At 43.0% G+C, this 26,341-nt stretch overlaps 1 protein-coding gene across 3 annotated transcripts; it reads right to left on the bottom strand.

Moving 5' to 3' along the window:
• On the bottom strand, positions 1-26,341 carry LOC308285786 (SUN domain-containing ossification factor). 3 transcript variants are annotated; one of them, XM_080726655.1, is made up of 24 exons: positions 26,032-26,341; positions 20,049-20,154; positions 18,415-18,543; positions 16,876-17,138; positions 15,981-16,088; positions 15,267-15,405; positions 14,800-14,923; positions 13,705-13,829; positions 13,233-13,300; positions 12,900-13,007; positions 12,039-12,144; positions 11,589-11,609; positions 10,674-10,729; positions 9,348-9,430; positions 7,714-7,779; positions 7,085-7,147; positions 6,605-6,701; positions 4,886-6,259; positions 4,253-4,340; positions 3,280-3,384; positions 2,278-2,441; positions 1,685-1,776; positions 1,530-1,594; positions 1-724 (listed from the first exon to the last, which is right to left on the bottom strand). In XM_080726655.1, the coding sequence occupies exons 1-24, from the start codon at positions 26,097-26,099 to the stop codon at positions 248-250; spliced, it is 4,095 nt and encodes a 1,364-aa protein (XP_080582781.1). In that variant the 5' UTR covers positions 26,100-26,341; the 3' UTR covers positions 1-247. The 3 variants fall into 3 exon arrangements, with proteins under 3 accessions (XP_080582781.1, XP_080582782.1, XP_080582783.1); XM_080726656.1 differs by having other exon boundaries at positions 1,539-1,594; XM_080726657.1 differs by having other exon boundaries at positions 585-724; positions 1,507-1,594.

Below are 26,341 nucleotides of genomic sequence, written 5' to 3'. Positions count from 1 at the left end.
CATGAGACAAAGGAAGACTTTAATGGTAGGATCGGAAAGACTTGATTCATTTGATGTGTCACAAATATAAAAGCCTGGCGAGGATTTCAACGAAAGAACATGGATTGAAAACAAATGAAATCAAAGCCAACAATGATGGGATTGTCTTGCATCAATGCTTTAAGCTGTCCTGGGCATTCAGGAAATAACATCCACCCTCCTTTTAGGAGAGTTTTACAGTCGGTGAGAGAGAGAGTAGAGTGTTTTATTAGGCAGGGCCTGAGAGGGCAGGTTTCACCCCAAATGTTCCTGAGCTCAGCTCATTGCCCCTGCTCATCAGCTCCTGCAAGGAGGTGGGGACGGGCAGGTAATCGCCCTTGTCCCTCCGCGGGGCCTGAAGCAAGGCCACGACCGAGGCGCCGGGCTTAGGACGCCTGCGTCTCAATGCCCGCTTCTCCGCCTTGGTCCTGGGCGGGGGAAGGCCGTCGCAGAGCCGCGTGCAAGCCGTGGCGATTGTGGCGATGCCGCAGAAGGAGGGGTCGTCCGAGTGCGATGAAGAGCCGCCCTCGGAGCTACCCTCCGAGGGTGAGTCTTTAAAGGCTGGGTGAAGTAACCGATTTGCCACGTTTGCGGCGTGTGGCCCGCCATTGCATACAGCGAAACCGTTGGCCAGCTCTGGAGTAGGCAAGGAGGGTTGCAGGGTCTCCACTGCTGCCTCTCTGGCTTTTACCTTGGCACGTCGCTTCTGTAAGGGAAGGAAAGACAGACAGAAATGCCAAGAGCTCATTATCACGTGACAGTTCTTTACAGGGTTCCCACACATTTTTACCAATTCATTCCTAGAACTTTTCCAAAACTTTTCCAGAATATTTAACCCAATTTCCAGGACTATATAACAATAATTCAGCTCAATAACAGGTCGCTTACTCCTATGCGCAATGCCCAAAGACAGGTAGTGTATGCCAGTGGTTCTCAACCTTTTCAGGCCGTGACCCCCAAAATAATCATGTTTTAACTGGGGTCCCGGCACCCTGACGAGCACTAAGAATGGAGGAATTTTGTATAACATGGTGCCATGGCATTGGTCCGAAGGTTCATTAGTCCGAATTTGAAAAAAGAATACTATGCCTAACTCTAACCCTAACCCTAACCTTAACCTCAGTAACCCTAACTAAATTCGGACTAATAAACCTTCGGACTAATGAACCTTCGGACTTATGGGCAGTCCCCTAACACGGATCTATTGTGAAAATAGCAGATCTATATTTTCACAATTTCTGGCTCTAATATTTGACAATTTGGCCAATGTTTAATTTTGTCATTTCAGAGGTATTAACAAAATCAATAACCAAAGACAATGCATTGCTATTTTTTCCAGGACCTTCCACTAGGACCCTTGATAAATTCCAAAACTTTTCCAGTACTGGAAAAATATTTTTCTAATTTCAAAATATTTCCAGGAATTTCATGACCGTGGGAACCCTGTTCACAATACACATCTCAAGTCGGTGCTTCTCCCAAACGCACCACATTCACATTTTTGTAGGTACCGTCCACACCTTTCTGTTCGCTGGAGAAAACCTCTGTGTCTCCACAGTCGGCAGGGATTCTGGACCTGGGCAAAAAGAAACAGTAGCTACAGACACCAGCATATTTTTCATATAAATATTACACTGACCCTGCGGCAGAAAGAAAAGTGACTTGCCTTCAGTGGTAGGGATCTGCAATGAATCAGAATGCAGCAACGGATAAGACGCTCGCCTCTTCAACCACGTATCGTCACACGAGGCAAACTGCCTGTTGGGGAAATTTTAATTAATGTTAGAGGACGAGAAGAGTCGTATCACGTTTGTTAGAACATGTTTAAAAAGGCTTGTGCGAGACTCGCCTGAGATTTAACTACGATGGTAATCTTGTCGAAAAGTCCCTATTGACGCGGTATACGTGCTATAAAACTCTTAATTTGACAACAGCTACCCATCGCTCGTTTCCTCCACAGCTCTGCCTTTGTCATGGAAATCATATCACAGATGTGTCTGTCCCCCCTGGATCCCATTTTTAATTAACTCTGCTATTAAGTAGAGCCCGACCGATACCAGGGTTTTGCCGATTACCGATGCTTTGACCGATATTTAATCAAAAAGTGCAAATACTGCAAAATCAATTCTAGTCAATTTGATTAGAGTTTTTAGAAAATAGACAATAGTCAATCTGCAGGCTCACAACCCGTGTGAGGTTGTAGATGAGCTCATTTCGATGCATGACATCAGCGCGCAATTAAGCATAGATCAGTCTTACCTCTCACAGTTGCTGTAGCTCCTGGGTTCTGGGGGCTCCGGCTCTGCCAGCAGAGTTGGTGGTTCAATGTCTGCAGAGGCACTGCAGCGATTGGCGCACAGAATCAGCCCCAGGAACAGACACAGCGTGAGCGATGCCAGCAGATAACTCTGTCTGTCAGACACCTGCGAGAAAAAACATCATTTATCCATCAGCTAAATAATAATGAGGACCAACTTACGCAGCGTTACTTCCAAATTAAAATGGATAACATTTACAGTGTAGGTTGCTGGGTTTACAGTTTGTGGCACATTTTGTCTAAAACACTAGGCATCGGCAATGCTCTTCACAAGTGAGACCAGTACATTCACAAAGCATTTATATCACTATCACCCCATATAAAAGTGCATTTCAGGGGGAAGTGTCGCCTTACAGGGCAGGGACCCCATGTTTCTTAATAAACCTGATTCCCAGGAAAGAGCATGTTGCAGCGACTGTACTTCCCCAAAATGGGGACAACCAGGGTTAAGGTGTTTCCTGGCCTGAACACACCCTGAATGTAGTATTACTGTATATCAGGGGTCTTCAACAGGTGGTCCGGGACCCCTAGGGGGTCCTCAAGAGTTACTACAGGGGGGCCTCCAAATCTTTGTGTGATAGAATTTTTTTTTCTCCTTTTTTATAATAACCACTTGAACCCTAGCGTCCATATTCTGAGAACTTTAGCCAAAGCTGTAAGAGGTTTGGTGTAGACTGTAGAGGGGAAAAAGAGCAGACTAAGTACATGGTGAAAGGTCAGGTTTATTAGGTAATGACGGCTCAAGTGGTTAAACATCTGAAAACACCAATTTACATGAATCCAAAATACACAGATGATTGTGCCCCAAACAATGAAAACATATGGAATCTACGATAAGGTTGTGGGGGTCCTTGCTTCATCTCCCTCTCAACTAAGGGGTCCTTGGCCTGAAAACGTTGAAGACCCCTGCTGTATATTATACAGACATACTGTACATACAGTACCTCGCTCTGTAGCTGGCTGACCCTGACAGACAGGTTGAGAACTAGTTGCGTGATGTTCTCCAGCTGGCCCTGCAGGGACTGGATGGACTCCGTCTGGCGCAGGTCCTAGAGGGAGAGGGGTTGGTTAGTAAATCAGATGACTGATCAAACGCAAGGGGGGAAAAAAGAAAAAAAAAAAAGGAAAGAAACGCACGGCAATGATTAATAGTGTAACATTTACAACTCTAGCTACAGCAATTGTAGTCTGGATTTGGTGGAAATCCATCAGTGTCTTGCAAACAGTCCCTGGGTTTCATGTGGGACGCAGATTACGTCTCTGTGACGATTTCTCATCATAGTAAGGGAAACATAATAAAATCTGCGAAGTAAATCGTTACCAAGAAGTTTCTTCACCAATGTGTTTCTAAAGGTGTGTAATAATATGGTTGAAATTCAACTCCAGGGGGAAACTTCATAAAAAACTGATGAAAGTTTGTGTTCCATTAACTTAACTATACAGGAAAAAAACACAGGAAATAAATATGGTTTAGGTTTAGTGAACCATCGTTTTGTGGGGCTCTTTTTAGCCCAAGGAATGTTTTTCGTGCAAAACAAATGCTTGCAATGGATTCATGAAAAACCCCTAGTTTGACCCCTCACATGCTACTTAAAGCAGATTTATTTTTTTGTATTTTTTTCCAGTATAGTAAAGTTAATGGAACACAAACACAAATCAGTTTTTTTATGAGGTTTTCCCCAGGGAGTTGAATTTCAACCTTTTAGTACATATTATTACACACCTTTAGAAACACATTGGTGAAGACATTTCTTGGTAACGATTTACTTCGCAGATTGGTCAAATATCTTATAAAATCCCCTTACTATCATCCTTGCAAGCAACTGGTTCAGGTACTTGAGCAGGGAAATGATGTAGTATTTAAATACATCCAGCGTCATCTTTCTATATTAGCGTTTGTTTCCCGCCGGCGCTCACCTGCTCCTCTGCCATCCTGGCCGTGTTTTGCAGCTTAATGATGGTTTTGTTGAAAGCCTTCTGCATCTCCTCCATCTGCTTCCGATACCTTGAATTAAACGTCAGGTCAGTAATAATACATCCAGCATGTGTTTCAGGTCTTAAAGGAGTAGTTCACCCCCAAAATAACTTTTTTTCTATTGATTACTCACGCCATGGAGACTTGAGTTCAATAATATTTTTGGGTTTTTGTTGCATTCCTAAGACAGAAATGCGATTATAGTAAATTTACCCCATCCAGTGCCATGCATTTGGGTCCCCATCAAGGACCATGCATTCGGGTCCCCATCCGGAATCAATGGGGGTAAATTTACTATAATCACATTTTTGTCTAGGTATGCGACAAATATAAAAATAATATTATTGAACTCAACTCTATGGCACGAGTAATCAATAGAAACGAGTCATTTTGGGGGTGAACTACTCTAACTACTTTAAACGTTCCATGAGCAAACAGCATGCCTGATATTATTATTTCCATATTACATGGCTAATAATGCAATTCTTGGTCAGTAACATATCTACATACTGTGTGTGTGCGTACGTGCGTGTGTGTGCATGCGTGCGTGCGTGAGAGAGAGACTCTCTCCTCACCTCTGGCTGAGCTGTTCCAGGTAGCGACCGCTGAGTGACATGTTCATCTCCAGAGCCTTGATCCTGTTATTGAGCCTCATGAACACAGACTCCTTCTGGCTGGAGCCAGAAGCAGCGTTGACTTGCTCCGTCATATTGTTGAGCTCGGCGTAGAACTCTGAGTGGGTGGGGGAGGAGGAGGAAGAGGAGGGAGGAGAGGTGGAGGAAGGGCGAGGCAGCTGACCGTTGGTGGAGGTGAAGATAATGTCCTCCGTAAGATTGTCCACTTTGGATTCCGTGGCGGTGGCAGACAGGCCTTCAGAGGGGTCAGGCTCCGAGGCGGTGGGTGGAGATAGGATAAGCTCCTCGTGGGCTCCGTTCTCAGGTAAGGCCGGAGGGACAGGCTGCTGTTCTGAAGTGGTGCTCGGCTGGGGAGTGTGAGCTGCTTCTGCGGACTGGAAGGGGGGATCTTGTTGCTGACTTACATCCATCTTAGGCTTGTCGTCCGTCGGGGGCACAGAGACGTGTTCCACTGAGGCGCTGCCACTGGGTCTGTCAGGGACGGAGACTGAGACACTTGGAGAGACTGTCGTCCCTCCCTGCTTCTCCGCAGCCTGCTCCTCCTGGCTCCTGTCTGGTCTCAGCTCCTTGGGCAGGCCTTTGGATGAACGATGGGGGAGCTCGACGGCAGGGGTGGGCTTGGCAGTGGGGGACTCTGTGGCGGTGGGTCTGGGGAGGTTTGATGCTTGACTGGGCTCCAACAAGGCAGGCTCAGACTCAGGCTCTGTCTGATGCTCGGTGACGTTTCCTGGAATATGTGGCACCGCTGAGGGACTGACCACGCTCTCAGTCGACCCGGGGTCAAGCTCCTTGTCCTGGGGTTGGTTTATTTCAATGTGGGGCGGCTGTGTTACAGGGCTGGCGGGTGGTGAGAGGGGTACCTTCAATGCAGGGAGGTAGGGGTGACGAGTGATCGTTGCCTTGCTCTCCGGGATGTGCGGTTTCCTTTGCTTGGACAGTCGGGTGGAACACTTCTGCATGAGATACTCCTGGAGAGAAGACGAACAAGAGCAGAAAGCAGAAGAGGAGGGATGGGAGGAGAATGAAAACGGTCCACAGCAGTCAGAGCTTTCATGCTGTCGCTTCTCCGTGGCCTCCCTGTCCTCCTTGAACTCATCGTCCTCATCGTCTTCCTCACCCAGAAGGGTGATGGTAGCTCTGATGGAATCTTCCTCCTCTGCTGGTAAAGGTGTGACGATCATGTCCTCCACAGGGGGGAGCTCTTGCTCAGTGGACTCAGTGATGGATGACTCTGGAGTAGGGAAGTCCGGCGGGGGGGCTTCAGTTGCAGGGATATCAGCGTCTTCAAGGATCTCTGCCTCTTCTGCATCAGGCCTAGAGAGGCCAAAGAAGGACAGCACATTAAAGACTCAAAGGAAGTAGAACTGTACATTTAACAAAACCTCAAACTAAGTAAGTACTGTAGGTTGGAGAGGCTTATTGTTGGTATCACCCGAGCTAGAACCTGGGGAGATGGATTGCTAAGGTGGAGCGCCACACCTGCCATCAGCTCCCAGAACAGGTAATAGTTAACTTAAGTGCTATATTTGACCAAATGTCAAATATCTATGTCTCAATATGGCCATTTTCTTCAACATTACATTCGAGTATTCCATAGAGTTGTTCAGTCTTTCTGGACATATTTTGACTTTAACGACTTTAATGCCTTCTGGTACTCACATGGGGTCGACGGTTGTAGCGGTTCCATCAGCCTCTGTGTTGGCTTCAGTTTGCAGTGGCGGTTCAGTCATGTTCAGTTCCTGGAATGATGCATTACCTTCAGAAAGCCAGGAAGAGAGAAACAATATCAATTGTTACTGTAAAAGGTTAGAAATGGTACGAATCTGTCTTCATACTGTATATTCAATCCAGATAATCTTTGCCTGCATGGCCCTTGGATGGTAATGGGTGAGTGATGTGAAATAAGAAAAGATACACGATAGACTATGGTAAAGGGTAGTCCACACTTAGTAAAACAATAGCTATAATAATTACTATAAAAATATCCTTATAATCAAGTGGAGTCCACACTCAAGACAATCACAGTGAACGATATCATTGGGATACTTTCAGAATAATTTTATGAAACACTTACAATAAAAATACATCTGAATTTAGAGGTCAACATCTATTACATTTATCATTCTTGGTTAGACATACCTTGCATTTCCGAACTGCCCCCTAGAACATTGACGGCGGTGTTCACCATGTTCAAAATGGCATCTATGCAGACAAGAGAAACTGGGGTTACGTTTCACCTGCAGCAAATCCTGGTATGGGATCATATACTGTAAGTCAGAGGTCTTCAACAGGGGGTCCTAAGAGTTACTACAGGGGGTCCGCCAAATCTTTGCGAGATCATGTTTGATCACTTGAACCCTAGCATTCTTAGTGGAACATTAGCCAAAGATTTGCAGATCTACAAGCTCACAACGCCTCGCGCTGCGAGGCGTTGTGAGCTTGTAGATCGGCTATTTTTGGAACAGAAGTTTGTTGTAGAGGGAAAAGAAGAGCAGACTAGTCGGTATTGACAGTTCAAGTGGTTAAATATGACAATACACATTAATCCAACCTACACAAATGATAGTGCTGTCAAGTCTAGACTGTAATAATCCATGTAATGTTTTTATCTGCAACCCAATTGTATACGCTATGCAGTGGGGGTCCCTGCTTCATCTCTCTCAGAGCTAAGGGGTCCTTGGCCTGAAAACGTTGAAGACCCTTGCTGTAAGTGATACACAGTAACAGTATATTTGAATGACCAATATTATCCACATTTTTAAACTTACCTTTGGCTGATCCAATCAGATTCTTGGAAGACCTGTCCTCACCTGGTACATAGCCAGGAGGTAAATCTGTAAGAACAATAAATAATATAATAATGTTGTCCCCTTTAGTTGTTTTGGGGGTTATTTGTGTCACTGTTCATTTGCACATACATGAAATGTGTCCTCTGCAATTACCTATCCTAACTAATAGGAGCAGTGGGTGCTATAACATTTAGGCCTAGAATTATTGAATGCTTTAACCAGTGAAAAATAGCAGATATACAAGCTCACAGCGCGGCACCGAGTGCCACGCTGCGAGCTTGTAGATCTGCTATTTTTGAAAAAGTCGTGAAAATGTGTGCAAATCTTTGACTATATGTATTTTCAAAGCGAACGTTTGTAACTCAAATTTTGCTTCTGGGGGGGTTCCTGGAACTAGATATTTTGAGATGCCTGTCCGTGGCCAAATGCATATCATTTTGGGGGTCCTCCACATGAAAAGGTTTGAGAACCACTGACATAGTAGTCTCTCAAGAACAGACTTACTGAGCTCCAGTTAAGTGAAAAGGACCTTTTCTTTGACGATGGCTAGCCAGACGGCTGACATAGAAATGTAGGTTTTTCAAAAAACCTTAGGATTCAAAAGACACTTATAGAATCGGGTCAAAATTCTACTTTTCACGATTTTTTTCAAAAATAGCAGATCTACAAGCTCGCAGCGCGGCACTCGGTGCCGCGCTGTGAGCTTGTATATCTGCTATTTTTCAATAGTTAAAGCATAAGATAATTATACACAATAATGTGCACCCGTTTTAATACCAAAAAGAACCCAGTCTGCTCAGTGTTATTTGTATGGTGCCTGGTGTGCAGTCAGATGCATGCTCAGGGACACTTTGACACATGCACAGGGCTGAAAGGGTCAAATCAGCAGCCTTGCAATTCCCAGGTGGCCTCCCCACCCACTCGGCTATGGCTGCCTCTCAACATTAGACGACTTGATGGACGTTACTGCTAAATGCAAGTCTAAAAGACCCTTCTGTGTTACTGTACTAAAGGGATATTTCACTTGAAATGTTATCGTCTAATCAGGCTTTTATGAACACCCTGAACAGTTTTTAGCGGCCTCTCCCCATACACACCCGTTGTAACTTCAAACTTCATTTTAACCATGATAGATTCATTAAAAAACACCCATTATTTTTTTCTGTTGACTCATATTACCCTCCTAATATGTGAGCAGGCCGTGTTCTTTCGATAACTTTTTTCATTTATTTTTTCTAATTATATTTTGTATTTCATTTTTTCCATTTTCCCAAATAATTATTAAAAATAAATGAAAAAAGTTATGGAAAAAACACGGCCTGCTCACATACTAGGAGGGTAATATGAATCATTAGAAAAAATAATGGGTGTTTTTAATGAATCTATCATGGTTAAAATGGAGTTTTAAGTTACAATGGGTGTGTGTGGGGAGAAAAGCCCAATTAAGCTGTTTCCCTGTTGATAGTGGAATATCCCTTTAAGCATTAGGGTAATGTCTCCATACGCTTTAAGACTATACTATATATCAATGAACCCTGATGTGGCCGAATAGTTGCTCCTATGCTGCATTTGGAATCTTACACTGCACAATGAGCAAGCTATAGTGCTCTCACCAAGGTCATCATCCTGATCGTCCGGTCTCTCCGAGGGGTCTGCTATCTCCTCGTATTCCTCCACCATGCTGGTCCCAAACACCCTGGTTAACAGCACATATGGAGACCAGTCTATAAGCCATGCTGGGGTAGCAGTTGAAAGCATGTTGTGTATACATGTACATTAAACCTGACAGTTCAGCTTATTTTCTGTAGAATCTCCACTGGCCACCAGAGGGCAGATTTGAGTGGCATTAAAAGGTTTGTGAGGCAAGTAGGGTAGTCAGGTAATGGGAAGTCCCCCGCTATCTTGGGCACCGCCTGCTGAACAACACGAGGAGTTCTTCACCCACATCAGCCTAACCATCTTGACAAACGGTTGCAACGGTTTGTCAAAATGACTGAACAACTGATGACACTCCACTGCAGAATCCCGCAGAATATACTGTATAATCCCCAGTAATCCCTTATCCCAAGGAATACATAATCCCTAGTAATCAAAAAACATTTTGTAGGCTTTCATGGAAGTAACATACAGTACAGTCCCCCCCTTGATTATAACAGCATGATTATAACACACATGGGTGTGTGTGCAATATTAATGCATCTTAAGTGTATATAAGTGTATATACTGTATGTATGCAGCTCTGTCTCCATGTCAGATTTCTCCCAAGGGAGACAAATAAAGCTGAACCTTGAACCTTGTTTGGGTACATCACATTATGTGCTAGGATTCTCTAGCATGTTGGGGTAAATTATGTGCTAGGATTCTTCATAACAGCATGTGGGGGTACAGTACATTATGTGCTAGGATTCCTCATAACAGCATGTTGGGGTACAGTACATTATGTGCTAGTATTCTTCATAACAGCATGTTGGGGTACAGCATGTGCTGGTTTGCCGTTTGTTTAAATGTGATCCATCTGTAATAAGGAGGGGGGAAGACAACAGTACTGTATGTTCTATGTAGGCTAAGGGGAGTGGCTGTACTGTACATTTGAATGTGCTGCAGGCTGGCTGATGTTGCCCCCTGCCCCCAACAGATTTTTTTTTTTAAGCAGGCGTGCCAACTGCCAAGTCCAGCAACAGTACAGCAAGGTCTGTGCTCACAAGTCCTCCTTTAACCCCCAGTGACTGCTACAGTATAGGTTGAGATAATGTCATGTCGCCAGTAGCAAGTGCGCACTATTACATAACACTTGACATCCTTTTCCGCAAAGTTAATGTGAAACTGGATCAGGGATTCAGGGAGACACTGCACACACGAGAATGTTTCTGGTGAAAAGGTGTGCTGACTTGTCATTAACTCACAATTCAAGTTGTTGCCACTTTTTCTAACAGTCTTACCTCATGAGACTGAGCGGACAGAAATGCTCAGAGCCGAAATGAGATAGCAGCTCCACCTGAAAGACATTTGTTTGATTTGCATACTGTACTGAAGACATACTACTTTTCCTTTTTTACAACGTTCCACACCACACACTGGCATTCAGCGATACGCAGCAATAATCACCTTATCGTAAGTGCAAAGTGCAAAGCTATAGTTTGGTGAGTAGTAAAAGCAACACTGTGGCTCAGTTAGTAATATAGATGAAAGAGGGCAGTAGCAGTGAGCAACCACACACAACCTGTGATTCATATAGAGCTGTAATTGGATCACCTCAGAACGTGTTACACACATTCACATGTGCTCAATAGGCTGTATTTAGCAAGCGCATACTGTGTTTCTTTTACGGGTGCAACAGATAATCAAACCCATGGATTTAATCAATTATTAAACAAGAAATACTGATTCTAATAAGAGTAATACATTTTTTTTAAATAGCAAAAGAATTAAGGATCTAGAAGCTCACAACACATGACAATGCAATGTTGTGATTGGCTATATTTATGCAACTAAATTTAAAATATGGCTCGAGATTAATCAGACTAATCCTTTTAGTCAATTATTAAGAATCAATTAAAATCTTTTTTAGATTCGTTGAAATATAAAATAATATTTTTTTACACGCTTCAACATTATTTAATTAATTGAAAAAGTAAGCAATAGAAAAACCGATAGCTGCAGCCCTGGTTTTGCTTAATTTATAACAATAATAAAGCTATATATTCTATCAGTTTCGTGGAGGAATAAGGGATGGATTTATTTAAAAAAAAAAAACATTTAATCTGTTAACTGCCCTTGGTGGCATAGCTCATTTCCCCCCACCTCCTCCACTGAACTCACTCATCCACAAACCTCTATGAGAAAAGAGGGCTAACCTTTATGTACTTGGTGAACATCTGATGCCCAGGGAAACAAGAGAGAAAAGAGAGAGACAGTTAAAGGGATAATAAACATGCATTTGTTCAACAGGACCCTGAACTGTATGCTGGTTTAGATTTGTTCAACAGGACCCTGAACTGTATGCTGGTTTAGATTCCAGAGATGCTATGGAAACAAAGCAAGAGTTTGCCAACCTCTCCCATAGCTGCAATGTTCTGTACTGTACATTCTGTCCTAACTTTGTGCTTCTCTGTGAGCACACTGGTTTATTGCCTTATGTGGACCATAGCATAGAATCAGTCAGCATACACAAGCAGCCCTGCCAAAAGACCTCTACTTTCCCAGTCCGTTACAGTGATTTCTTGTACTCTACTAAAGTACAGAATAAAAGTAAAAACAAGACAAGAGGATTTAGTAAGGGAACCCAGAGGGATTCCTGTGCACACCTTGATATATTTGGCGTACAGATGTTCGTCCAGAGGGAAGCTCTGCACTGTGCGTTCGTCCCTGCCGTGAAAGGTCCCCAGCTTTAGCCACTTGTTGGTTGGATATCTGAGGAAACATGATCATATGGCAGAGTATGCATGGATACAATTTCACGACTGAAAATGTTCCTAATGTGTGATTTGTGAAACTCTTTGAAAGGCGCTGATTCCTAAACAATTAATCCAATATGTACAATTGTTATGTTTTAGTGACATCGTTCCTGGTGTTGTACATGTACATACAGCCAACTTTCTTTTATTTATTTATTTTTTTTTTTGGTCAAAAAGGTAAACAGCACATGGTACAGTCAGATAACACAAAAGAGTCCCCTGGACTGCCTCAATCTGTGAAGAAATCACAGACTGAGGCTTTAACCTTTGCTTTTATGTGAAATATCCCAGACAATTAAGATTTCATGGAAGATGTTTTTGAACATGTTGCTAGTTTGACCACTTCAAATGCTCTAATCTTAAAATAATAACCGAAAATAGCCTATCTACAAGCTCTCAGACGCATTGAGAGGTTGTAGATACTGTACTGTAGGCTATTTTTGCTGTGCAACATGCTTCCATAGAATACATGCTTGCTTCTATAGAATCCAAATGTCACGGCGACTGAAAACTTTGATCCACACAGAGCAAGTCTAATATCCTGGATTGTAGCAGATTTCTACGGTTAAACAGAAGCTGCAACTGCTACAGATGTGCCGTTTCAGGTCTTCTTTACTACTCTTCTCCTGAAAATGTCCTGCAAATGCATGTTTTCCAATGGTTTCTTTTAATATAACAGCAATATTCTGAAACAGTAGCAGCAGTGCTAACCTGTCACTGATGGAGACCAGGAAGTCTTTGGGGGTTGAAGAGAAGAGCTCAAAGTTAGCGATGTCCAACTGCTTCAACTGGATGGGCTCACAGAGCTCAATGATGAACCTGAGAGAGAAGCCAGAGTGAAAGATAAGGTTTAACTGGAAAAACAACCAGAACATGGTACAAATCATCTGCACTTCCAGGCACAATAAAATTAGACACGCCATTACAACAAGCCAATCCACCAGAAATCACCATTATCAGTAGCAGTTAGTCAATAGCAATTAATAAGCACACTGGTTGTTTTAGCCATAGCTGTGTATGTAAAAATGTATATAAAGTACATACCATATCTTATTGCTGCAAGGGTTTAGCATGTACACGTCCATGTTTTCCATTAGTATGGCTGAGGTGCTCTGTGTAAAAACAAATCGCTAATAGTTATTATAATGTAACATTAAGCACTTCTCTTATAAATGTGCTTTCTCTTTACATGCAAAATACCAGTAAAATCTGATCAAACTCAAACATAAGAGGGAGAATTATGGGATTAACTCTCTCTATGCAAGGGATGTTCCCAGCGGTTAATTTTTAACAGACCAGTGTCAGTAGCAATTTTTAAGCGTGAGCTCGATTCACTCACTGCACTGTCTGGGAAGTGAACAATACTAGGCAGAGGCAGCAGACAGGCTGCCTGCACTGCTGGTTACAGGGATCATAGTGCACAAAACAGTGGGACAAGAAATGTTTCTAAAAATAGATTTATTTATGAAGATGTTAAGATTGTCACAGTGAAGCCTACAGTAGGTATCAGGTGTACCTTTGCCTCTGGGTTAGAGCCCAGGATCTTGGCACCACACTCCACTGACGCGTAGTTGTTGAAGTTCTTCTGCACTTTCTTCACTGGAACAGAAGCCCCATTGGAAGAGGTATGCGTAGCCTGAGCTACAGAGAGACAGAAAACACAGGAGAGAATGTTTTACACATGCATTTATCTAAATCCCTTTGTAGATTTATAGATATTCATCCGAATATTCACTTAACTGGAGCTCAGTTAGTCTGTTCTTGAGAGACTGCTATGTCAGTGGCTCTCAAACTTTTTCATGTGAAGGACCCCCAAAATTATATGTATTTGGCCACGGACCCCCATCTCAAAATATTTAGTTCCAGGGACCACCCAGAAGCAAAATTTGAGTTACAAATGTTCACTTAAAAAATACATACATTTAAAGATTTGCACACATTTTCACGACTTTTTCAAAAATAGCAGATCTACAAGCTCGCAGCGCGGCACTTGGTGCCGCGCTGTGAGCTTGTATATCTGCTATTTTTTCACCGATTAAAGCATTCAATAATTCTAGGCCTAAAAGGGTTAAACTTCAAGTTACTTTCAGCCAACTACAGCAAAGGCAACAGGGCACAAAACCAAATTGTTTATCAGAAGCCATAGTGGCTGATGGATTACAAAAGCCACTTTGGCTCTATTCTAAAAGTCAAAAAGGCATTATAAAACCAAACAAGGCCCTTGAGTGATGGTTGCTTTCCTGTCCCAAGTGGCTGCTTGTATAGACAAATGTACCAGCCGCAGTCAAAATAGACCAGCATTAGCTTGTCTATTTTCACACCCTGATGAGCACCGGAATTGACACCAGCAGAGATGAAAAACTGCCCTGACATACAGTACATGCACTGAAGAGACAATGTGAAATCGGGTAAAAATAATGTGTTGTGAGCTTGCAGATTGGCTATCTTCACAATTTTTGCATGACACATTTATTATAGGTTAGTCGATTTTGTAGACTCAGAATTATTCAATTAATCGAAGAGAATGATTGCTAAGAAGATAATCAATAATTGCAGCTTCACATGGCTGTATGACTATGAAATAAAAATATATATCCTTGCATATCCTTACTCTCTCTTATCTCTTTTTCCACCTCCAGTACTTTTCTTTTCCACTCGTCAAATGTGGGGTAGTCCTCCGGGTCCTTGCTGACTGAGCTGGGATCTGTTTCTGCAGCCACGGGAGGACTCAGACCCTGTCAACAGTTAAGAAAAGAAAATGTCATGCATGTTATATACTGTAAATGTACATTTATAATATCTGCAGGTGTATACCGTACTTGTGTATAGATGGTATAATTTAAATCTGTTATGCAATGTGGAATTTTAATGAATACAACTTTAATTTAACCAATCTGTATGGTAGAGCAGTAGTTCTCAACCTGTGGGACGCCCAGGGGGGTACCCAAATTATTTTGGGGGGTCCCCAGATGATTACCTTAATGTGCAACATTGTGGTAGAGTATGATAACATAACTAGCATATCAAGCACACCAGGCTTTCTACAGCCGATAAAACGGAGCATCCCTAACTGCGTACATTTTCCTTTAGCATGTGTGATGTGTTTCCCCCCAGACTCTCAGCACTGCGTGCTGACTGAGGGCTCGTTGCTGGGTCTGTGTGGGTCTTGGTACCCGCTATGTGAGCGTTGGAAGTGTTCTCCAGGACCACTGGAGGACTGCAAAGACACGAGGGGTCAAAAGAGAATTAGCACAAACATTCCACCTTGTTATATAGATCTATATTTCAGTCGGATAACTCTGATCCAATAAAATGCGTTTTTAGTAGGGTTTAAAAAAAATAAACAAAACTACTTCGCTACAACTCACCTAACCAAAGGCAGTTTTGCGTTGTTGAAAGTCTATTCTCCACGGTGGGAAACCTCTCACCACCCCACCCACTGTGTAAAATACATTAATTTTGTCATGAAATAAAACGCATCCAACTCGACCGCCGCTTATTTCCGGGTTGTGCCTGCGGTGGCTCAAGTTGGGTGCATTTTATTTCATGACAAAAATAATGTATTTTACAGAGTGGGTGGGGTGCTGAGAGGTTTCCCACCGTGGAGAATAGACTTTCAACAACGCAAAACTACCATTGGTTAGGTGAGTAGCGAAGTAGTTTTGTTTATTTCGACTGAAGATGAGCCCTCGTAGGGGCTGAGAAATCCTGGTCTAGTCTTTTAGTCTGCCGCCTGTCAGAGAGTCAGTGCAGCTGACGCTCTGGACCAGAGCTAGCACAAACTGTACCCACCTTGCGTCATCATAAGGGTTGGCCTCGCCTGCTTCGCAGTCAGTCGTGGCCAAATGTTCATCACTGGGCTCAAGCGGAGGCATGTCAGACCCAACATCGTCTGAACCACTGGAAAGAGAAAGCAGACCGCGTGTTTTGGTTTATCAGCAAACCAATAAAGAAGTTAAGTTGACTGAGCAGACCAGCCAGATTCAAAAGAGAAAACATATCAAAGGAACACATGTAATTCATAATGCAAGATAAAGGTTTGCAGGTGATGCAATATCCTTTTGACGTGGACAAACAGGTACAACAAAACATTATAGTGTGTTTTTCCTCATTGTTATTTAATCGTGCATATCAAAGGTAATAGTAGAGCTCTGACGTTCTTTTTAAATTACATTGTACATTTGAACCCATTAAAACCGGGAAAGCAAGTGTCGTTTTTTATTTTAGAGTTGGCTTTTCGAAAACTCTTGGAAATGTTTTAATAATTTTGCATTAAGAAAAAGTTTGAGAATTATTGATTTATATGGGGCGGCATAGCTCAGGGGTAGAGAAACCATTATTAGAGCACAAAGGGTTCCCGAAGGGTTCCCAGTTCGAATCCGGGCTCCCCCTGAGTTGATGTCGAAGAGTCCTTGAGCAAGACTCTGAACCCCTAATTGCTCCCAGGGAGTAGGTTGGTGTCTTGCATGGTTTCCTCCACCACCAGTGTATGAATGTGTGCGTGAATGGGTGAATGTAATGCACAATCTATGTAAAGCGCTTTGGATAAAAGCGCTTTATAAATGCACCATTTACCATTTATAAGGCATTAGTAGAATCTGCCTCAGCCTTAGGTCTTAATTTAAACAAACCTCCGATCCAAGAGCAGAATGCTATTAATCAAGGGTTCTCTGTGACGGCAGCTTACCTGCTGAGGGGTTGGTCCTGTGAAGCAGAGATGCTGGGGGCCTCTGCAGAGTCAGTCGCTGCAGCGTCAGGGCTAACCACCGTGTCAGAAGATGCAGGGGATGCGGGGGAGGGCTCCGAAGAGACGGCTGGCTGCTGGTCCTGAGTGATGGTGGGAGGAGTGTCTGGAAGTTGTGTTTCTGGCTCTGGCTCACCTGCTGCTGCTGCATCATCTGTCTCCGTCTCCAGCGTCACCTCTGCAGCTGGCTCCTCTGCTCTCACAGACTGATTGGTAATGAAATATATGCGTATGTACTATGTAAATATATGAGTATTTAGGGCTGCAATAGAGATGTTTTTCTTTCCCAATACCCAATCCTGATACCCATAACTTGGGTATCGGTCAATAGCGAGTACCAATCCAATAGCAGAGTGTAATTTAAAAATCATCTAGGACGAATAGCGGCATAGCTCAGGGGTAGAGAAACCGTTAGTAGAGCACAAAGGGTTCCCGAAGGGTTCCCAGTTCGAATCCGGGCTCCCCCTGAGTTAATGTTGAAGAGTCCTTGAGCAAGAGATGCAGAGATGTTTGCAAGTGTGCCTCGCCTCAAGGCAACCACACTTGCAATTTCCAAATGCATCTTTCTAGTCAATATTAATATTCCCAATTGATTAGTTTGATTAACTGTTGCATCCCCAAACATATTCCACTGTCTGGTGAAATATGAAATATGGAATTCAAAATGTAGTTGGCCTTTTTGCTGGAGTAGTGAACAGCTAACACCCTCCTAATGCTCCACCTGTTCTAGGAACAACAGATGAAGTGGACCGTTGGCCAGCCAGTTGGACCACGGCCAGGTCTAAATCCATCCCCAACGTACCGTAGCCACACTGTAAGCTGTTTAAAAACAAAACTCCTGGGGCAGCCAGATAGCCGAATGGTTGGGGCGCTGGTGGAGTGTGTGATAGCTGACTTAACTCATTAGTGTGGAAACCGACTATGGTACTTGTCCGACTTTATTCCATCCATCCATCCATCTTTCTTTCTTTCCCCTCCTAGATAAACTTTATTTTGCTGCTATCAACTCCTGCTTGTAACATCTTGCCACTCTGTACAATACTTAAATGTGTTTGAACGATCTAACTGTGGCAACAGAAGTGGCTGGTGGCAACGACTTGCTACAGGCGTATACCATAGACAAGTACTTGATGTACATACACCAAGTATATATATACGTATATATCTTAGTTCACTGTGCATTCCATTATACTCCCCTCTAGTTCTGCATATTCCTCATTATACATTCCATGTTGCTGCTAAGAGGGTTTCAAATTGGGTTAGCTACTCTGGTCAACTAAGTATATATGGTTTATGTGATTAAACAACACAAACAAACAGTCTTGGGTCTTGGGTGGTGGTCTATAACCCCTGAGTACACTGAACAAGTGTTCCTATTGTGTGATTACAAAACATTCCCATCAACGTTCAAAACTCCACAACTCTTCACAGTAAGCAGGGTTGATGCCGTTTCATCAGGTTGGAATCGAATCACCGGCGTACCTCGGGGACTTGTTCCTCGTCGTCCTCGGCCAAAGCCCGGGTATCCAGGTCCTCGTCTGTCCGCTGTCCAGCTGTCACGAGGTCATCCTCGGACAGAGAGTGGACATGTGACACCCAGCCCTCCTCAGCCTGGGGAGAGTTAGTTGCAGAAATGTAACTCCGCCACATGCCAAAGCTGCTTACCCACCACATTGAAATACTATAAGCCCTGACTAGAGATGGACCAATTGCAAAATTCTTGGCCGATACAGATCCACCGGTTTTATGAAGGTCTGACCTGCCAAAACCGATTTTTCCGATACCGATTTCTTTAGCTAAGAACTAGAAAATAGGGTTGCTCCAATACCCTTTTTTCAGGCCAAGTAGACCTACAAGACATTTGAGTACCAATGAGCTAGAAAAACACTAATGCCAAATCAATCACAATAGTACAATATCCAAATTCACAGACAATATCCAGTCTAATATGACCGTCTGGACTAGGCAGGAGGAAAGCAGGTGAGGCATGCTTTTTTTCCCCCTTCTTTTTGGAGACTACATTGACACAGGATTATTGAATATATCCTTACATTGCAAAGGTAATCAGCACCATCTGTATTCTGTAGGCTGCCACTAAGTAGACTGGCTGCTACTTGCTAATGTTTACTTTAGTCACAGCCAGGACCAGAGCATCATTTTGTGCAGTGCCATAGACACAATCGGCATAAAACCGGTATTTATGTCAGTGACCTGCCAGTCACCGATTCGGCCGGTTTGATATCATACCTGCCGATTTTTGATATTGGCCGATACCGATGTCCATCCCTAGCCCTGACCTGACTACAGTGTATGTAGAACTGCAACGGTTAATCGATTAGATCAAGAAACTATTCAATTAATTTGCAACTATTTTGATAAATAATTAATTGGTTTGAGTTATAAACAATAAAAAGGACTCCATCAGGTCAGGCAAGAATTGACCTGATGGTGGCACGCTCTGAGAATTTTGGGGCAGAGGTTCTGCTCCGGCATCCAGGTAGTGTGTGCTCGCACAGTTTCACGTTGATCAGGCCAGCGGTTCACAGACAGAAAGGCAACACGGACACACGGACGGATGGATGTACAGACAAACGGACGGACAGACAGACAGACAGGGTGCAGAACATAATCTGGGCAACGCTTTCGTCCTGGTGGAGACAAATAAGAAAGTCTAAATTCCCTGATATAGGTTTTTTTTGTGTGAATATTGTCTGGTTTCTTTACTCCTCCATGACAAATCAACTGAATATGTTCTGGCTGTGGACAAAACAAGCTCATCTTGGGCTTTGATCAAGTGACCAACTTTTTCCCCAAAACATTTTCTGACATTTAATAGCGCAAACAACTAATTGACTAATATAATAAACAGACGAATTAACAATGAATTCAAATAATTGTTTGTTCCAGCCATAGTGTAAAGTGCGAACAGTAGGGTTCCTATTTCCTTTAAGTCATTTTTTTCCCCTTTCTTTTTTTACATTTGCTGTGACACCAGAGCTCCCAGGGCAGTTGTTAAAGTTGAACATACCATTAAATACCTAATGAAGTACATGTTACGTGAATGGGGCGAGTATTTACGGAGCCTTGCGCTTGTGGTCACCGGTTTGTGGTCTCACCGTCTGAGTGTGTTCAATCTGCTCTTCCTCTGACACGCTGTCCTGTGCAGGCAGGGACGCTGCTTCCTGCAGCTGCTCTGTGCAGCCGACATAACAGCTGGGATGCCTACGGGACAGAGAAAAACTGCAGAGTCACGAGTAGGAATGTTCCGTTGACTTACTTTGAGCAACGAGAGGTCATCTGGTACAGTAACAGGTTCTGCACAACATTGACAGAGAATTGGCACACAAACACATTTTTGGAATGACTTATTTTATAGTGCTTGAGAATATTGCACGGTATTCCATGTTAGTGGATCAGACAAATTAAGCGGGTCATAAATTAAACGTAGACAACTGCTGTCTTGTCCAGGCTCACAACATGAAGTTATGGGGGAAAGCAGGTGGCCACTGGACACTAAACAAGGTCGGTTTTTCTGTGTCTGCAAAGTCAGGTAATGACTTAAGGACAAAAGCAGAAGTCACGCATCTCCCAGCTTTGACTGGGAGAAGGCCATAACGTTGGTTTAACTACTGTATGTTCCTTGAAAAGAAGGTGACACCGACCGACATGAACAGATGAAATAAAACAATGAATGTCATGTTCATGTCATCGGTCTGTCTGTGTTGTGACATAAAGTCAGGAAAGCAAACAGTAATACTGCAACTAAGGTCACTCCTGGCAGAGAAGAAATAATAACCAGCCAGTGACGTGGCAGTAATATAACCTACAGTACAGCCTCGTAACTGCTGACTGTAAACCAAAGGTATGGCACCCGTCACCCGCATAGCTTCAAGAGTAAAGACATGATCCAAGTTAAAGGACAACTTTCGTTTTTTACAACAAGGGTTCATATTTTAGATTGTAATGAAAGAATATAAAAGATGAGTGTTAAAATTATTTCATTTACTTCTTTCTATTGTTTTAGAGATTCTTATTTCAGTGGTTGGGGGCATTAGCCTGACACTCAGCCTGAATTGACATTTCGTTTTACTCCATTATTCAGTCTGAACTCACTTCCACCGAAGGCGATTGCAGGGATGGGCGTTGCCAAAAAAAAGGCAGTCTTCAGCTATTGGTTCAGTGTGGCTGGCTAGTGGCTAGCTTGTTGCTTGCTAGAGCTACTTGCTAACCAAGAAACAGTCAGAATAGGAGCACTACGAACTAGTAATCAAACACAACATAACATGCCTGCTACTGGTGCTTCATAGCGAGATCGATACGATCGCATTTTACCACAATTTACCGTATTTTATCGCGACGCGATGCGCGGTACGGCGGCGGCGCTGGTGTACTTGGAAACACACATGAGTTCTGGGAAACCCCCACCCACGCTGATCACAAGACGCTGATTCACGACGCTGATTCGCCGATCGGATTTTCAACCGAGGCAGGCCTCTTCTTATGAGAGCGATGCTAGACCTGAATCGCCAAAACAAAAAATTTAAAGGGGTGTGGCTACTGGCTAGCGATTCAGGGTCTGGAACTAGGCTATGGGGGCATGTGTACAAGTGCCTAAATATGTCATTTTACACAGAATAAGCCCATTCCCAAGATACAACACAACCTTTCATGGTTGGATGTGACTTATGAAGTGTTACTGTAAATAGTAGGAAAGAAACTGCTGGCTTATTGTGTCTAAAAAGAGATATTTAGCCACATGCCCCACATTTTAGCAAGGTAAACGCAATAAAACAATAGAACGATAGCAAATGAAAACATTTTAACACTCACTTTTTCTTTTCTCTAATTACAATCTAAAATATGAACCCTTGTTGTAAAAAACAGAAGTTGTCCTTTAACCAGGCATGCTGTCCGAACCATCCCTAAAGCACCTTGGCCACACGTGTCTTAGATTCTTCTCCCTCCTGGTTCCTAAACTGTGGAATAACTCCCCATTGCAGTCAGAACTGCAGACTCACTACCAATTTTCCGCTGCAGTCTTAAGACTCACCTCTCACCTTTTTTGTTTCTTACATAATGCTTTTTCTTTGACCACAAATGTGAAGTTTCTAGTTTGAGGCACTACAACATATAGAAATAAATAAATCAATAGCAACATTGTGTGAGTATGTTTTTATGAATTAAATGAAGTTCAACTGGCATTTGGGCATAGAGTCAAACTGTAAAATTGATCAATACAGTGGCACAGACAGAACTTCTAGACTTGTGGCCCAGAGAGCGATACATGGCAAATTGTGTTCCTTTTCAAGATAGATTCAAGTGCAAAACTGTTAGCATGTTCAGTTTTTCTCTCTTTAGTTGTGCTTGTAATTGTAGAGGTGTGAAAAATATACCCGGGTGTGCACTAGACACTCTCTTGGAAACAACACTAATTGCATTCCAAGGGAAATCTTATATCGTCCCATTCATACGACTGTAGTTACAAGGATTCAACAGTCAACAAACACGCTCACTTTCTTACTGGAGGACAAAGGTTGGTGAGCGCTCTAGTTTCAAAGATCACACTCCAGCACCAACTTGGCCTTGTCAACACCCGGCCCATTCACAAGAATCTCTTTAGACTTCAGTTTAAGCCGTCTGCTTGGCCACCGGTGTGGCTGGCACAGTTCTGTCGTGGTCCGTCGCACAAAGCTGGCCAAGTCATAAACAGTGAAACAAACATCACTCACAGTTTGTCTTCTAATTGAAAGCCAGCGGCTGTAATGTACAAAGTACCTCCAAAGGAGTGTTAGTGGTTTTAACCACTTGAACTCCAGGGGGGTCAAGGGGAAAAATGTTAAAGCAGGGTATGCTCTAGGAGGGGCTTGTGATCATAGGCTTGTGATGGTTCTTCTTTGTGTGCTTTATTTGGCAAACTCAACACCACATTCTCCCAAGTATCCCTGCGGTTGCATGTGACCGTTGGCAGCCAATAGCAATCGAGATGGTACCATTTCTACCAATGAATGTTGGTAGAAAACCAATGGCTTAATACCGTCCATATTCTTTTACAGTCTATGAGTGACTTGTAGCCTACATTTACTTAAGTACAGTACTTAAGTACAATTTTGAGTATTTTTACTTAACTTGAGTATTTCCTATTTTCAATTATTTTACTTCTACTCCACAACTCGCTGCTGTTTGCACCACAGGAATGGCGACGGCACTCTCTACATGGGGAGCGCTCAGGAAATCAGTCTATACTGTTAGTCAATGGAGGTCAAATTGAAACTGGAGACATAGTACTGACGTCACAGATAACTGACATCATACACTGGCCAAATTACGTCGAGAGATCCACAGGGAAGACAGTCAGGCCATTATTAGACCCCAATCCATCTTACTTCCTCATGAGTACCAAATTAGCTAGAGAGTAGAGACCGCTGATAAAACGGGACCCATAAGTAGGACAGGTTGTTAATAGAACACAGCTGACACAGACACACACAGGCACATTTGGCTGCCTGATGTAGAGAATATCTGCATGAAATATGGATGAGATATGTCTGACTGAGCAAAACATTCATTGGAAGCATAATAATAATAACTCCTTGGTGTTTTTTGTCACTGTACGTGAAATCTGTCCTCTGCACAATCCTATAATCATCAGGAGCAGAGAGCAGCTATTGTGCGGGCGCTCAAGCAATTAAGGGTTAAGAGTCTTGCTTAGGGACATACATCGACACATTGCGCCCTGGCCTGGAATCGTACCTGGGACAACCAGGGGCTCTGGCTCCGCAGGCAGGCTAACTAACCACTCAGCTATGGCCGCCTCTATTGTTTCATCCGTACAGAAGTTGTTGCCTCATTCCCTCGACACAAACTGCACTAACTCCCTAACCTCGCATCACCAGGCTTTTTCGGGGGAAAGACTGGTATTCGTTTACAACGGGCCGTTTGATCAGGTCTAGGCGGAAACCACAAGCAGCGTCGCTTTGTTTTGGTTCCCCCCGTTTGTTTCCCCAATCCCTATTAAAATGCTCGAGTAGCCTAGTGTAGTCTCGCCAGTCGCTACGAGTTGGACTAAAAGATGTATATACCAAAAGAATTTTCCAAAAGCAAAACTACGCCGCATCAAGGGGTTTATTAGGTAGGCCCTAAAAGTATGTCCTTGAGCGCAGGGGAATAATATTGGTTTAAACTGTTTGATAGTTCCGGCAAAATACTTTTTTTAAAGTGTAGTCTCTATAGGACTTCAACATGACGTAGAGTGGTTTCCGCTCCCGACCGGATCAAACCCCAAAAAGTGAAGGGATCCCAGGCAGACTCCCTGCTGAATGTGTTGGGCAGGCCTGGAGGCTGTGACATACTGTAGCTCCACCACCTCCGTCCTTTGCAGGGGCTTGGCACTGAAAGTCAGGAGAGTGGATGATGGGCTCCTATACGACTGTATGTAAGAGATAAACATGAATCATCATCATAGCAGAGCAAAGATCAAGTGCATCTGCCATCTGTACACCACCTAATCTTTCAGACACACCTTATATGATTAGTAATGCGATTATAAACACAAGAGCAAGTATGACTATCCATCTACCTATCAGCTGACGAACACATCTGATATCTAACCCGAACTAAACCTGGAACGTGATTATGTGCAGTTATCACAACATACTGTATCACTGATTTCCTCTGGCTCCACTCGATCTGTTCCATTACATTTCTGCCTGAGTGCCTTGATATATTCACAGACTGAGACAGTAGGCCTATACATTCAAAGCATCCTGACTACGTACTGACTTGATTCTGTGAGTCAAAGCAATGGTGCAAAATGTAACATAGGTCAGCTCCAACGTCATGGACAAAGATCTCAAACGAATACTGTGTTGCATAAGATGTCATTTAAGGTCAGTAGCCAGCACACTGCTTTCTCTTCCCTTCTCCCTCTCTCTCAGACGACAGTGTGCTCTCGTCAGGCATACTGGTTCAAAGCATCATCAGTAACATCATCATCCTCCTTCATCATAATCTCTCTCTCTCTCTCTCTCTAGTGTCCTGTGTGGCATCATCAGATTTACTAAGAGCATATACAGTACCACAGCCAACAGCTCTCATCAAGCTTACTGACATTAAGGAGGACCGCTGCTAATGACATCAAGAGCTTACGGTCCAGTTATGTTGGCACTTGGCTCTGTCACAGCTCAGAATATATATATATATATATAGAGAGAGAGAGAGAGTATCGCTCAGATCAGATGGAACGGATAGCTCCAATCTAACTAACCCTACCTGACAGTTTCTGCATCAGTCAGACAAGATGAACTCTGTTGGTCTATGATTGACAGCCAGGTGACCACCACCAGTGAGTGACCTCCACCATTATTAAAGAAAGTGTACAAAGCGTTGCAATTGAACAAAAAAACAAACCCAACGGATCACCATTTAGTGGAATTATGAAATAAAAAACTGAGTAAAAACGCCATTGTACTATGAGATACTTAAGTGGTTTCCTGTCCAAATAAGCCAATTAAGTGCTTACTAGGATCTCCTTTTAGTTAACCTTGTACAAGTAAACTGTACCATCATGAAACTGTACCTTTTCCTATGCAAACTTCTAATAAAGTCTTCAATCAATCAATCAATCAATCAATCAATTGAGTATATTTGTTTTCAATAATATTACAGTTTCTTTACTCATATTATAAGCAGCTTGGATTCGTGTTATTGTTTATAATCACATTTGGGATTTTGTTTTAATATTGACTCGTGGTGGCGCCCGTGTAAACTACTGTGAGAGACAATAAATGACAGCCTATGTGTTACTTACTTTGCAGGGCAGTTAGTTAGCGATGGTCTACAAGTAAGCCAGGTGCCACATCAAGCAAGCCTCGTCTCTATACGTCGTAGTGCGACGGTGTCGGTGGCCAAAAAAGAACAGATCTACAAGCTAACAATTACGCGTTGTTAGCTTGTAGATCTGGTCTTTTTTGGCAGTTTATAGAGTTAGCTCCTCTGGCTAACGTAGCCTAGCTAATGTCAGCTGCATTTTGAGCCCGATGGGTACCTTAATAAAAGATAATTGATAATAACATGAAATAATACTTGCTGTAAAACACTTACCAAGAGACTACAGCGAGTACACACAGCCACACTAGAACAAGTCGCCACCACAGCACTGCCGGCATCATCCTCCTGTTGTAACCGACATCCTCACCGTGTTTACATGGCAAGAACACACATAATCCTTCTTCTTGTTGTTGTGGTAGGATGTTCTGTTCGATATAAATGACGAGGCGGTCAGGCGAAACGTCAAAAGTCCAGTTTGTACTGTTTTATTACAGTATCTGATAATAAATAACTCGTCTCGCTGGGCAGTATATGTATTTAGTCTGATATAAGTCTAGTACTGCGACTTGGTTTCAGTTCAATA

The sequence above is a fragment of the Nannobrachium achirus genome (assembly GCF_963921795.1).
Source record: "Nannobrachium achirus genome assembly, chromosome: 5".
In the NCBI taxonomy this organism is placed as follows: domain Eukaryota; kingdom Metazoa; phylum Chordata; class Actinopteri; order Myctophiformes; family Myctophidae; genus Nannobrachium; species Nannobrachium achirus.
This window is presented reverse-complemented; position numbering and strand designations above follow the sequence as displayed.

What these genes read in the sequence shown, in the direction of transcription:
- LOC308285786 (XM_080726655.1), bottom strand. Translation starts at nt 26,099, where the DNA reads ATGATGCCGGCAGTGCTGTGGTGGCGACTTGTTCTAGTGTGGCTGTGT. An exon ending in AGATTGAACACACTCAGACG is followed by an intron (nt 18,544 to 20,048) that starts GTGAGACCACAA and finishes AACTCTCCCCAG; the next exon opens with GCTGAGGAGGGCTGGGTGTC. An exon ending in CTGGTCTCCATCAGTGACAG is followed by an intron (nt 12,145 to 12,899) that starts GTTAGCACTGCT and finishes ATGTTTCCTCAG; the next exon opens with ATATCCAACCAACAAGTGGC.